Here is a 15,093-nt window from a genome sequence, read left to right as displayed (position 1 = left end):
CAGGTGGATTTTCGGTTTTTAGGCTTTGTGCTGCGCTAACATGAGCTACTGCTTCATGTGAGGGATGTATTTGATAAGTTATTGGTTCTTTCTGATCATATCCGGTGTGTATTTTGTTATTAAACCACGCCCCCCCCCTTTTTTTTGTCAATGTTAATCAGTCAAATATACCCCCCTCCTTTTCATCGTATGAAGGTGTGAATGTATATATGTGACCAACCTTCGTTCGTCCCCCCCTTGAACCTAATTTTTTGTCGTTGAATGTTAGAGTAGCTTTTGTATATTGTATACATATATAATTATTTTAACTACACGCGCACTGCCATCAGCATCAGAGGTTGAACTTTCAGGTTATAGTTTGTTTGGAGAAACCAAATCAAAAGGTGAAACTCTCCTTCCCTCCTGATCCAGACTAGCCTCTTCTCATCGCTTTCATGTGATTCATGGTTTCAGTAAATCTATTTTTTTTTTGTATATCTAAACATTTATTTGTTGTCTCTTTGAGGAAATAATGTAAAGTGTCTTATTTTCTTTGTGGGTGGAGATGCCTGCAGGTCTTTAGATTTTTAGTATCTTTAAATGGATGAAGGAGTGTTAGGGTTTACATTAAAGAATGGGGTTAAAATATCCAGAAAAAGATCACCTAGTTGAAGCAAAATAACTCCCTGGTTTGACTTTTTAAAAACATCCTTTGAATATATATATTTTTTAATGTAGACATAATACTCCTTCGTTATAAACAACACTCGGCTCTGAAAGCCTGTTTTCTCTCTTATTCCACTCCCCTGGATCTTCCTGTTTCCTCTGACATGAGCCGTTTCCATAATCCTGAGCTCAGGTTCGGATCAGATCAGGATCATGAAAACCAAACTGTTTTAAAGCGATGTGTCGGGTTGCAGGGGAACGGGGGGGGGGAAAAGGCAAACCAATGACTTCACTGACCTCTGCTGGAACCAGTCTGTGTGTATATCTGTAGTTTTTGCTGTAATATATTTAGAGGCATTTTTTTAACCATGGAAAAATATATCGAGCAATTCTTTGGGATTGCATGAGTTTCTTATAGTTTTCTTTTGTAGGGAAGTAATATTGGCACAACAGTTTTTGTAAGAAAATCGCAAAAAAAAAAACCCTCTGGCATGCTTTCAGGATCTCCTGACCTGGTGCATTTGTGCTGAGGGACTCGTGAAGTAGGCGTGTTAATTTGCAGTGAAACTGCATACGGGGTAAGCATGCGCTGACTTGCTAAAGCTCGAGGGGGAAGAACGGGACGTCGCCGTGGAAAATAATCAAGGACTGAGAGGGAGTGAAGCCTGTTTGTAAAATATTTTGTAAATTAGTCTCAGCATGGTCTTCAGAGGATAAACCACTATTTATCATACCGTTTTGATACTGGCCACGGCCAAAATGACTTCCAAGACAAAAACCTATACGTGCTGCTTGTACAGCATAGGCGTCTATACACGATATTTAGCTTTTAGATTAGCTGGGCAGAATATAGAAACCCGGTTCTACAGACGTAACAGAGGTGCGTGTCCTGGTGGGTCGAGACGGAGCAAAGGAGTGTCTGTGTGCTGTGTGTAACCCTGTTTATATTCTCCACAGAGATAAGGAGAATGTATAAATGTGTATCTCATGGTTATGAAATAACCCGTAGCGAGACCTGCATAGGGATGGAGAGAAATAAAAGCTTAATAAAGAGAAAGAGGAGGTCTGTGCCAATGACTGAAGTGTTAAGTTTCCTATTTACCTCATGATGAATCTGGGAGGAAAGACACCCTGTCCACTGTGTATAGATCCTTGTAGACTGGTTGGTGACGTTTTGTCCGCTCCCTACATTTTATTTTTTTTTTTTTGGTTAACTTTACTGTTATTTCTTATGAATCCGATCTTGTACATTTGTCATAATAAAATGGGTTTTAAGCCTGATGTCGACTGTGCTCGTTTTACAAATGCAAAACATGCACAAACAGCTGACCCTTATAACGCTTAAAATACATAAATGATACATAAGAAAATAAAAACAGGCTAGAAACGAGTTGCAGTTGCACCCTTTGTTGTTTGAGCTGCCAACAAGACATGAACATGTACCAAAAAGCCCTTGACCTCCCTGCCTCACAAACACATAAATACTGAGCCCACCATAGAAAAACATTAAAAACTGAATTAAGGAAGAAGAGACTCCCTGAAAACATTAAATAACTGCAATAAAGCACAATGTATAATAAAGCAGTCTAACCCTGGAGTGTTTATCGAACCTTGTGGAAATTTTAAAAAAGTAATTAAATATAAATTTGCATATATGAGCTTTAATTTCTGTCATTTTTGCTACATCTGACATTTTATTGTTTAGCTTAAATAAACATTAATATATAAAGGGGTTAGGGTCAGCTCTTCAGGATGCCTTTTCCACAGACGTAGGTCACAGTGACATAAATTGTCTCACTGTGGGTTTTACCGCTGACTTTGGGGAAAATTAAAAGCCCCGACCTGGAGGTTTCTGGTCCTAAAGTGCAGACGACCAAGGTTTAAAAACAGCTTTGTTAAATCTGTTGTGTTGACGCTTCTAATAGGCCCATAATATAAAAGCAGTTCAGATCCTTCACATGACTGTCACACTATTGACTATTTTATGTATTTTATGACTATTGCTCCTTTTGTCTTTTTTTGCGAGGTGACCTTGGGATTTTGAAAGGCGCCTTCAAATAAAATGTATTATTATAGTTATTATTATTACTAATTATTCCATCTCCAGCTTAAGTCACTTTCTCTTAAACAGGAAAGGCTTCTGAATCAGCACAGATGAGCGTACAGATACTTCACAACTTCTCCCAAAATTCAGAAGTTCTTTATCAGAGAGTTTGGGAGCTCTCTGAAGATCCCCAGTATTAGACTGCACAGCTGCAAATATTTGGTGGTCTGGTTTGTGTTTATGCATTCACTTGCCGACCAAAAGATCACCGGATCAATAGCAGCCAGACACACAGATCCTCGTATCTCTTACATAATAAAGCATGAAAGTCCACTTAAAGCTCAGAGCCACATAAAGCTGCTCGTCACCATCGTAAACGCTGCTGAGATAAAATAATCTCTCGTGTCATGAGAGTGAGGGTCAGAGGAGTTTGTTGCGGCTGTGAACTTTAGCACCACTCTTCTAAAACGGCACACTGTGAGATAATCTGTAACCACGTCAGTAGGAGGAAGCTTGTTTACAAACCATCGAGCACGTGCCGCTCTGTCAACCAAGCAGCAGGTCTAAAGGAACGCCGTGCATTCGTTTAACAGGCTGAGGGGCCGAAGGTCACATGTTTGTCATCTGTTCTGCACTGACGATGATCCACGCTGAGGAAAAACGGAGACGCTGGTGTTGGGCATTTGTTTGGAGAGTGTGAGACGCCTGAGGAAGAGGAGGCGGCGGCGGAGGAAAGGACACAAAGGTCGTGTTGTGTAACCAGCACCATGTGAGCCATGGTTGGGGGGGTGGGGGGATTTTATTGGATCTCTGTTTCTGATAATCCAAACCTCAGAGAGAGGAGATTAACCGTCACTTGGTTGTGTGTTTCACTGATGAAAAGACCCCAAATGACACATTTACTGTATGTATGATATATAAACTACACTACACACATTCTAGGCAGATTTTGTTTGGCTAGTCTTTGTATTTATCCTCAAATTGGATCTAAATGACTACAATTCCTCATCCGAGGACCCACGAATGTCTGCATGGAAACTTCCCTGCCACCTTCCAATAAAAACACAGCATTTAACATTTTTCAGACATATTTTTAATCAAAATACTGCATTTAAATTACAACATTATAGAAAACCACTATACATTTTGTTCACAGACAAATGTTTTTAACCACATTCTTATTTAAAATAATTATCCCAGTTTTACAATCAGAAACTGGCACTGTAGAAGTTTTTTAAGATCAATTGTCTTTACGCACAGAAACTTCAGATTCAGTGTTGTGCCCCAAAAATAAAACACCAAAGTCCCACCAGCACCACATACAGTATAATTCTAGCACCTGAACCTTTAAATACAGTAAACTACCAGACAGACGCGTTAACGAGCCAAACGTGAGATTAAACCAATAAAAGATCAAAGGTTTAGTCACCCAAAACCAACCATCACCATTAGCATGTCCTACAACTGAGGTCCAGTTTTCTTTAACATGCTACATGAAGTAGAAAAGCAAGACATCTGAAGGTTTAAGGCTTTGAAAACATGGTTAATAAAACCAAACATCTGCAGTCCTTTTCTCCAACAACACCCAGTTTGGCAATAAGAGTGAATTAAACACTTTTATAATGTTGTTTTATGGCATTTGGAGATTGTACGTGGCTGCATGTGTCTTAAATTCTTTCTGCTGCTCTCTTATTAACGAGAGATTGCCACAGCTGATCCATACACAGAATAACCTTCCAGGCACAACCTCAAATGGATTGGAGTCTTCTTCTGGTCTCGAACCGGGGATCTTTCTTCACACCTCTGAAAACATGTCCTGATATCAGTGATATCAAGCTTAAGAAAAGCTTGGAATGTGGCTCCCGCAATCCAGAACAGACCCAGGCTATTGTACTCCTAATGGCGTGCCAAACCAAAATAAATGGAAGGGTCGTGCAAGCCGGATCCATCCGCTGTGGTGACGCTCATGGGAAATAAGGGAGCAGCATAAATAATTAAAGTCATGAATCTACCAGACTTCATAGAGAAAAAGATACATTTTAGTAGGTGCACCATCACACCTACTTGTTTGCATGTTAACCACTTAGCTGCTTGTGCTCTGTCCGTATTTTTAAAATCTGTGCGCTTCTGTTGTTCTTCAGCTTTGTCACATGTGCGATGACATAAGCACAAATATACATTCAGCTTAATAGTGCATACATTCATCGTTGTTGTGCTTATGACAATTTTCACGTTATTTTTTGGCAATACTTTAAATATTTGTGCTTAAATCTTAAGACTAAGATTCATGAAAATAACTATTGATAAAAATGGCACTAACCGTGCATATCCAGGGCTGTTTTCCTGTTAAATGTAGGGCAACTAGAAAATTTATGCTTTTTGGTAGCTGCAGTGGTATTATAGCTAACATTTAATTGCACATGAAGAAAGAAGAATTAAGATTTTAGGTCAACCTTAAGCCACAGAATGCATATGTTATTTTTAACATTTAAAATAGTGTTTTAAAAGCAGGTTTGAGCCTCTGTATGAAGCACATTTGTCATCTTTTAGTGAGAAACTGAAGCCACTTTTGTGTTCTGATTAGCTGCCAGCTTTCTAACAGTGTATTTGCTTAGCTGACATTTGCTGTTCAGTGACAGTAAAAGTGCGTTTTACCCTGACAGTACCCACACATTACAGTGTGTATTGTTTTTTTATGTGTTCACAGACATTTTGAAGGTGAGGCAACCCTGCAGTGCAGCATTAATAACAAAAGAAAAACAAAAGCTGGCTGTGCTGCTGTTATCCGTTAAGACATGAGGAATAAAACAGGCACGGCTTTTCCCCCTCGCACCTACTGGGTCTTCTTTTTCTGGATGGCAGGAACGTCCAGCCCAACGGTACTCCCACCAAACAGGAAAGGGATGATCTTCTCAAACAGCAGGATGCAGCTCACCACGCCTGCACACACACGTTAGACACAGGAAGTTATTTTGGTAACAACAAGCAGACATATGTCAGGTATGAGTCGTGCATTTAAATGACAGGCCAAGCTTCTTTATTTAGAGGACAGTCATCCTAATCGAACCATGGAGTAGCTTGTAGAGCAGGTCGGTCCTGAGCGCTTAGTCAGTTATCTTATTTGCCGAGAGTTAGAAAAGACAACAAATACCACACTCACATCTAAAAGTGGACATGAGATCATAAAGAGTGGACTCCAGTCTGCTGCTTACCTAAAACTGGTCCCAGCCAGTACACAAAACAGTACTCCAGGTAGGTGTGGCCGCTGCAGGGGAACTGAACTGAGAAGGCCAATACTGGGTTGAAAACGGCTCCGGAAATCTCTCCACCTGCACAAAACAAAAGATGGAAGAATAATTAATTTACTTTATGGGCATGGAACCATCTACACTTTTAACCCACATGCTGAGGAGGGTAAATATGCATGCTTGCTGCATTTAATAATTGCACTTTTGCAAGAACAAAGGCTGACAGGATGGTTTAAATTCTGGATTTAGTAGGATTGTGATCAGTATTTTAGTTGTGCCGTTTAGATCTTGATTTCTTGTGGGTCTATGTTGTGGTTCCCAGGACAGTACAATGTTTCTGACAGAAACCATGGCAGGGTGATTGCCAGTATTCATGTGCAGGATTGTTCTTAACATTAAAAAAAAAAAGAAAAAAAAAGAAAAAAAAAAAGTTTTCCGGGTCTGTGCGGTGTACGGGGCACAAACTGTGACCCTTTCTATTTAAAGGGGGTTTCATTTACTTGTTTAGACTTGTGAAGAGTAGGAAGTGCCCCTCATTAACACACCTGCATAAACTGCTGCCGTTACAACAGCAGCGATGAAGTGCACCTGGAGTCTTTCGTCCAGTTTGTGGACGTGCATGCAGGCAGCCTGGAAAACGAAGGCGCAGGCCAGCTCCACCACCGCGGCCTCCAGCAGCGTCCCGCCTAGGGGATCGAAGCACCTGAAGTCAGTGCTCTGGTGCTGCAGGTGAATGTCGGAGAGACCCTGCGACCACACGGAGGCGACATAAGACTGCGAGGCGACGGCAGCTGCGAATTGGAGCATAATGAGGACGCCGGCCGCTCTTAAGCTGCGGGTCCCGCGGCACACACTCTCTAGAGCCGCGGTGGGGTTACAGGTCGCGTCCTGGAAAGTTACCAAGTGGACAAGAGTCACCGTGTAGGTGAGAGCCAGGCCGTAACTGAGCTCCAGGTGGGCCGAGTCTCCCAGCAGTTTGAGTTCATGCGTGCAGCAGCAGAGCTGGAATGTGGACGCCGCCTCCAGAAGGTAAATCCGGTAATCTCTCGGGAACACACGCGCTGCGGAGCGGATCAGCTCGCTGAGGAGCACCGAAACCCCCAGCACCGCTACGGAAACCCACAGGTAGGTCATCTCCCGGCTCTTCACTGCCCCACACGGTCTGACCTCAATGCATAAGCCGCTCCTCGTGACGGGGGCAACTTTCAGGACTTATCTGTCAGAGTAAAGTCTACTTGATCCACGCTGCTGCGTCAAGGCGCACGGATTGAGACCGCCTTCAAAATAAAAGTGGGGATTTGAATGCCTGATAATTAAAAGTATTTAGAGTCAAAATACTTAAGTGCCAGCGAGACACCGCTTTGTTCCACATGTTCAGTCAGAATATAAGCATGAAAAAAAACTCCATAGAGGTGTAATATGTTTTCGTGGTAAAAAGAAATAGATAAATCCACAGTGACTTTAAAGGCCAACTACTAAAAGTGGGCAATAAATGGGGAGCTGCAGTGATTGGCGGGATTACTCACAGCAAGCATCCTTATCAAACCGGTTACAAGAGTCAGCCTGAGGGCACTTTCTCTTTCAGTTTGTAATTCGATGTTTTACAACACGCAGTTCTAATTTACTGTATTATTCTTTAAAAAAAAAAAAAAAAAAATCTAAACAAAGGAAAACCGGCACATACCTGTGACAGCATTAAAATCTGTATAATGTAATGTAAATGCAAAAAAATAAAATAAAATAAATGGGGTAAAAGCACAAAAACACAGAATATTAATTATAAACATTGTAAAACATGACTGATCTCTGTATCGAGTCTGTTTTCACCGAGTCTCTCTTTAGATATGATGCAGTCACCATTTCTCCCATTCAAAGCTCAAACGTGGGGACAGTCCTCTTCTTTTGCTGCTGTAACTTTCTATGCAGTTCATGTTCCTGCTGATCACACCACACATGCCTGTAAAGGCACATAGTTCCATGCTCTTTCTGTAAGAAATGCTTTTCCAATATGTGGCGAGGTTTTGTACAAAACCAGAAAAATGAGTCAAATTACCAGCAGCAGATTTAGTTTTAGTTAACTATACTCACACACTGCTCTGGCTTCCTTCAACAGCCCAAAGACACGAATGTTAGCTTAACTGGTGATTCTAAATTGGCCCTAGACGTGAATGTGAGTGGGAACGGTCTCTTTGTTGGCCTTTAGATGGACTTTTGCAAGTCAGAATTTTTGGATTAATAATGACATTAAATGTCCACCACTTTGGAGGGCCCCGAGTGCCAAAACGAATTAAATAAACGTATAATTACATATTTAATAAAATGCGTCAAATTACAATGGGAAATTGATTAAATATATAATTATGATTCAATTTAATTAAATATTTCCAGTTTTAATTGATACATTTAATTAACAATGTATTTGTTCATGTTGGCACTCATAGTCCTCTGTAACTACGAACTGGTCTGTTCCTTATAGCGCTTGGTTCCATTTCTGTCTACAAAGTGTTAAATAACAAATAACAAAACAAAAAACAGGCATGATTTCATCCACTAACAGGCAGGGTGGAGTTACTTCAGCTGACACAGTTAAAGGTGGGGTGCACCCCAGACCTGCTGACTATTAATTTTCCTGTTTGGCCTCGAGTTATTTTTAGTGTCCCATAGGAACCCATGCTTTATTTTGAAAAGTCAAATCAGGAATGGGGAGGTAAATATTTTGAAGGGCTTAACATTTGACCTCGCTACCAGTGAGAAGTTCAGGCAGAGGCATCGGAAATCAGACAGTTCATTGAAAACCTGTTCTGACAGGTTTTAAACATCATGCAGGTGTGTGCACATGAACTGTAGCAGGAGAAAGGCATTGGAGCACCTTTCATACACCCTGTGCTAATATCCAGGGTGCAGTGGTGGTGATCCTCTACATGTAGAGGGGGGAGTTCCATGTTTTATGGATATGGTGTTACTGTGTAAGAGAGAAGTTTTCAACAGTCATGAAAACTGGTTTTCTGTTTGCACAGCATCCTTTGACCTATATTAACTGGCCACTTTAGTTGGTATACCACGCTAGTGCCTGACATAGACTCAGCAACGTTCTTTGAAACACACACAGATTCATGCACGATGTTAATCTCCTGTTCCCCATCCAAACAGGTCAGTTCTGATCCTACCATCCAAAAGTCACAGCAGAAATGGAGGCCCATCAGATCAGGCAACATTTTTTGTCCAGTGTCGGTGAACTTGCCTTTGAGCTTTTCTTTCTGCTGGCGTGGTCTTCTGCCGCTGTAGCCCCTCTGCTTCAAGGTTCTACATGTTGTGCATTCAGACTGTTGTCTTTCTATTGGCTCAAAGTGGTCTGGCCATTGCCCAGAGAGCTGCCACTCACTGGATAAATGCCAAGCATATCAGCAGGTTCTGAAATACTCAGACCAGCCTGCCACGTGTAGTCACCTTTCTGCCCCATTCTGATGCTTAGATTGAATTTCAGTAGGTCCTCTTGACCATGTCTATGTAAGACTTGCATAGATGAGATTTAAGTAATAATTCTATCCAGCTGTGCTTATTTCTGCTTCAAGGAGTGAATGGGTTAAATGCAGAGAGGAATTTCCCCACGGGATCAATAAATAAAGTATACATTATCAATATTTGCCCCCAGTGTTCCCAAAAACACTGGATAATTGCTCCAGGTGGCTGCAGTTACGCTAATGCAATATAAAAATGGAGTACACTGACATTGAGATGTAAGATTTGCATAATAAGTAATAATTCAGACAGACAGTAATAATATACCGTCTGTCTACATCCCTCTATCCTTTCTCCAGCTCATGTGGTGAGCTGTACTTCGGTTTTCTGTACTAGCTCCCTTTACAGGCCTCCTGTGTCCACAACCATAATGCTCAGCCATAATCATTGCCCATTATTCTAATTAGTAACTCACTAACCTCATTCTTCAGATACCAATTTTACCAATCCCTGTAATAAGGGCAAAATGATCACATTTCTACTTCCGGACCTAATAATTTCATTCCTGTGCCCTGTAAATCACAGCCTGACAGTTTAACAGTTATTGGCCTTCTTAACTGCAGATCTTTGTCCAATAAATCTTTTACTCTAAACTATTTCCTTATTTTTTTGTATTAAGCAGATTTGGCTGGGGATTGCTGCCCCCTTGTGGAACTTTGTCCACCCAACAATTTTTAAAGAATTAGTTTGTTTATCAGCAGCCTCCTAAATCCCGCTCTGAATTCTCAAAGTTCTGAAATCTGCTTTCATCTGATCTTACATTTAATCTAATTCTTCTAATTGTGCAGCTCTTGATAATGTGGCCTCCTTAAAATCCAAATTTGCTCCAGTCGTTCTTTTACCTTGGATCAATGATCATATTTGTCATCATAGATGAGAGAGCAGAAAAGCTGAACCTAGATGGAAAAAACCTCCATGTGGGCTACCAGCACACAAAGTAGTTATTAACCTCGTTCAACTGACTTAAAAGATGCAAGAATATCCCGTTTCTCTAGCTTGATTAGCAATAATAGGCACAACCATCAGTTCCTGTTTAACACCATCGACAGGGTCTGGTGTTGATGATCATTTATGTAGGTTTATTCAACATGCCAAGTATTTGTCTTTCTGTGCAAGAAAAGCCTACACACAGTGTGATACAATTTTCTATATGCATTCAATAATGTGAGAAAATTAATATCAGAAGTTCCCTTCGGGTGCTGCAGTGTCTTTAGAGTCCAAAGGCATGCAAGTTGCCTGAAGTATACATTTTCTAATGGTGCATCAAAAATACATTTCAACCAGGGATGCGGAGTTATTATCTATCATCTGGGTGCATGCCAGATTACTTAAAAACAGCCACTGTCATCTGTTAACTTAAAAGAAAAAGCATTGACTACAGGCCCATTTCCAAACTTCTAATAATTTTTAAAATCCTCAAAAGCTGTGGCCCATCAGTTACTTGGAGTGGTTGAGGGCAAAAACACATTTTCATATATATTCCAGTCAAATCATTGATCATACCATTCACTCTGACAGACTGGAGTTGGATTGGTTTCTCTGACACTTCTTTAAAAAGACGTTTCATCATATTTATCAAATATTTCAGAAATCATATTAATAAATGGATAGCCTCATCAGTGACCCTCGGGGATGAATTTCTGGACACATTCTTTGTATGCATTTCTTACATTACTATGCAGACAATATGCAGTTATTCTTTTCTGTTAAGACACAGATTAGATTACTGACACTAGATTACTGCAGCTCATGTTAAACTGAACAAAGCACCAATTACCTGATTTCATCTGGTTCTGCTGGACTCCTGACTAGTAGCTGGAAATCTGTTTCCATTTTGCATATTAAATGTTATACGTGACTCCCTGCGATCCATAAGATCATTTTATTGTTTATACATGCAGATTGTTTTATACATGATTTTTTTTTTTAATTGTCTAATTATATTTTTTGTCCTTACCATTTTTCTAACTGGTTCTTAATGGTTTTGAAAATGCATTTTATTTTATTTTATATCAGAATCAACCTTTTGGGGCTTAAGGTTAGGACTGATTTTTAATTGAGATGCTGTGGTATGATCCAAAAACCCGTAACTCATCCGATCAAGAGATCCAAACAACTGAACGTATTTTAGTTTGATGGGCAGCAACAATGAATGCCTGGAGGAAGTTTGCAGTGTTGGACATCAAATAGACTTTAATGACCAGTTTCCCTGCATTTGACATTTGCATCCTCACGTGTCGCTCCCTCACATGATGTCTGTAAAAGCTCAGGCCTGCAGTACAGAAGTGCTATTACCATGGTGGGATTAGTTGGGCCGCTGCTGCTTTGGTCTGGAATGTAAAATGAGCTATTCCATCCATTAATTACTGTTTGATTAGCATTTCAGCGATGGAAAGAAAATGAACTTTGACTTAAAAAAAAAATCTGCTAAGTAACATCTCATCAACCTCCGCTTTACATTATATAAAGGCTGAACTCAAGCTGCTTTACACTCTTACATTTTCTTTATGTTAAATTGAACTAGACTATTTCTACCATTGTCCTTCACATGCTGCTGCTTGTGATCTGCCTGACTTGGCATTTCCTATTTGTGCAGAATTTGTTAATATTTACAAAGTCTGTCCGGCAGCTGCAGTGGGAGTCTGCCCACCCAGTGGGAATAAAAGTTCAAGCAAAACAAGATGAACTACTAGACATTTATTCTGTTTATGGTGTAAAAGCAGCTATTTATCTGCTTTAAGAGGTTCATGTAAACAAAGCTCTATCTGCGGGTGTACAGGGTGGGCCATTTATATGGATACACCGTAATAACATGGGAATGGTTGGTGATATTAAAGTCCTGTTTGTGGCACATGAGTATATGTGAGGGGGCAAACTCCTCAAGATGGGTGGTGACCATGGTGACCATTTAGAAGTCGGCCATCTTGGATACAACTTTTGTTTTTTTTCCAATAGGAAGAGGGCCATGTGACACATCAAACTTATTGGTAATGTCACAAGAAAAACAATGGTGTGCTTGGTTTCAACGTAACTTTATTCTTTCATGAGTTATTTACAAGTTTCTCTTTGTTCACAGCCATTGACATGTCGAAGAGGTTAACACGTGAGGAGCGGATCAAAATTGTGTTGATATCTGGTGAACGCAGTAACCGGGTCATTGCAGCAGATTTCAATGCAAGACACCCTACGAGACCACCCATCTCCCATGCTACAGTTAGCAAACTGCTTGCTAAGTTCCGTGAAACTGGTTCAGTGTTGGATTTGCCAAATGTGGACGCAAGAAAACTGTCACTAATGAAGAAACATCAGTGGCTGTCCTAGCTTCATTCAGCAAGAGCCCACAGCGTAGCACTCGCTGCATGTCACTGGAGAGTGGCATTAGTCGAACATCCCTTCGGCGGATATTAGCTACTCACAAATGGCACCCTTACAAACTCCAGCTACTGCAGCATCTCAACGAGGATGACCCAGATCGGCCACAGAATTTGCAGAACGGGCAAAACAAAAATTGGAACAGGACCCTCAGTTCACGCAGAAGATTTTGTTCAGTGATGAGGCAAACTTTTATGTGAATGGTGACGTTAACAAACAAAACCACCACTATTGGTCTGACACTAACCCACATTGGATGGATCCCTCCAAGACTGTTGGACCAACAAAAGTGATGGTTTGGTGTGGTATATGGGGTACGACAATAGTGGGTCCATTCTTCATCAATGGAAACTTCAAGGCCACTGGATATTTGAAATTGCTACATGATGATGTGTTTCCCTCTTTATGCACTGAAGCTGGCACGTTCCCTGAGTTTTTCCAGCAAGATGGTGCACCACCACATTATGGGTGCCAGGTCCGAGCATTCCTAGATGAACAGTTTCCTGGAAAGTGGATTGGTGGTCGTGGGCCAGTTGAATGGCCCCCAAGCTCCCCCGATCTGACCCCCTTAGACTTTTATCTTTGGCACCTGAAACTACGGATACTGGATGCCTGTGCTGGCATTTCTCCTGCGGTGTTGCTATCAGTGTGTGAAGAGTGGGAGAAGAGGGTTGCATTGACAATCCAACACAATGGGCAGCACATTGAACACATTTTATAAGTGGTCAGAAGCTTGTAAATAACTCATGAAAGAATAAAGTTACGTTGAAACCAAGCACACCATTGTTTTTCTTGTGACATTACCAATAAGTTTGATGTGTCACATGGCCCTCTTCCTATTGAAAAAACAAAAGTTGTATCCAAGATGGCCGACTTCTAAATGGCCACCATGGTCACCACCCATCTTGAGGAGTTTGCCCCCTCACATATACTAATGTGCCACAAACAGGACTTTAATATCACCAACCATTCCCATGTTATTACGGTGTATCCATATAAATGGCCCACCCTGTAGATGTTAGTGAAGGAATCACTTTGTTTGGGCTTTAACTTCACTTGATATTCAGAAAGCAGAGTTCCTGTCTGGACCGGAGAGATGACACATTAGCCATTCAGGGGGCGGAAGAGCATGAGATGGAAAGCATGACCAGACTCGGGGGTGCACTGCAATCCGATGAAAACTCTGTACAGACTGTTAACTGTGTCATTAGGAAAAAATGAATCCGGATGATTCAGGATGATTTTTTTCCCCTTTTCTGCTCTCGTATTCAGAATGCATTCACCCCTTAGTTGTGCTGCTGAAGGACTCTCCTCTTGTCACTCCCCTAGTGTTTTTATGCCATCTATTTGTCATTAAATTTTTCTCTTCTCTCTCTCGTGAGGTCTGTGCTCTTTTCCTCTTCTTTACCTTCACCTCCAGATGGAGCAGATCCTGACCCTCACTGAACTTGCTGCTCAAAGATCATCTATTGTTCACTTAATAAAACTAAAGCACCTTAAAGCAACTGCTATGAACGTATGCAAAATCAATATAATTGAATTTCTACAGGTTTGCAAACAGATGACCAGCTATACAGATATTCCAAGACTGTTCATTGATATTGGAAAGGAAAAAAACATGCTCACCTAAATTTTTCTTCTGTTTGTTAATATTTTGTCGTTTATTGTAAGGAGGAGGTGGTTCAGAGGAAGCGGGAGCTTGTTACCATCATGGGCTCATCTGATCAGAATGAGAATGAAGTCATCAATCACTTACAGGTTTCTCATTTAACTGAATAATCAGTATTGAAGGACACACATGGACTGCTAACTCTGAAAAGAAACAAAATTTGATGTAAGTCATTCATTAAATTAGAATAATACGTGAACTGAGGAGACCCAAACAAAAACTCACCTCAGCTGACACCCATGTGGGAAAGGAGGAGTGAAAGTGAGCTGTAGGTGAGTGCAGTCCTTATATAATGTGTGACAGGTGAGTGCAATTAAGGGCAAGCACCAGACCCAATCAAGTGTGAGGAAAAGAAACAAGGTGAATTTGGTGAAGTGAGTGAGTGCGCTGAAAGGTGAGTCTTTACAACATTTATCATGGTTTCCTCATTTTTTTTTCATATAATGTAAAACAAGCTGATTATTTGTACAGTTTTATGTATAAAATACTTAAACAATAAATAGTGGGTTTGTCTTTCTTGAGACCCCCATCGCTGACATGAAACTGGATGAATCACCTAAATTATAGTGGATAGTAGATGTTTTCATACCAGTAAC

General features: G+C 40.7%; 1 protein-coding gene across 1 annotated transcript; it reads right to left on the bottom strand.

The window, feature by feature from the left end:
* Positions 1-3,765: 3,765 nt before the first annotated feature.
* Positions 3,766-7,148, bottom strand: LOC146700738 (aquaporin-11-like). The gene is made up of 3 exons (XM_085470966.1): positions 6,483-7,148; positions 5,902-6,018; positions 3,766-5,629 (listed from the first exon to the last, which is right to left on the bottom strand). The coding sequence occupies exons 1-3, from the start codon at positions 7,069-7,071 to the stop codon at positions 5,523-5,525; spliced, it is 813 nt and encodes a 270-aa protein (XP_085327092.1). The 5' UTR covers positions 7,072-7,148; the 3' UTR covers positions 3,766-5,522.
* Between the last annotated feature and the right edge of the window lie 7,945 nt (positions 7,149-15,093).

This window comes from Copadichromis virginalis, linkage group LG10 (assembly GCF_057382275.1).
Source record: "Copadichromis virginalis isolate Kocher_CV1m ecotype Utaka linkage group LG10, C_Virginalis_male_GT1.1, whole genome shotgun sequence".
Lineage (NCBI taxonomy): Eukaryota > Metazoa > Chordata > Actinopteri > Cichliformes > Cichlidae > Copadichromis > Copadichromis virginalis.
Note: the sequence above shows the minus strand (reverse complement) of the source record. Positions and strands in the feature narration are given on the sequence as shown.

What these genes read in the sequence shown, in the direction of transcription:
- LOC146700738 (XM_085470966.1), bottom strand. Translation starts at nt 7,071, where the DNA reads ATGACCTACCTGTGGGTTTCCGTAGCGGTGCTGGGGGTTTCGGTGCTC. An exon ending in AACGGCAGCAGTTTATGCAG is followed by an intron (nt 6,019 to 6,482) that starts GTGTGTTAATGA and finishes TGTTTTGTGCAG; the next exon opens with GTGGAGAGATTTCCGGAGCC. An exon ending in CTGGCTGGGACCAGTTTTAG is followed by an intron (nt 5,630 to 5,901) that starts GTAAGCAGCAGA and finishes GTGTGTGTGCAG; the next exon opens with GCGTGGTGAGCTGCATCCTG.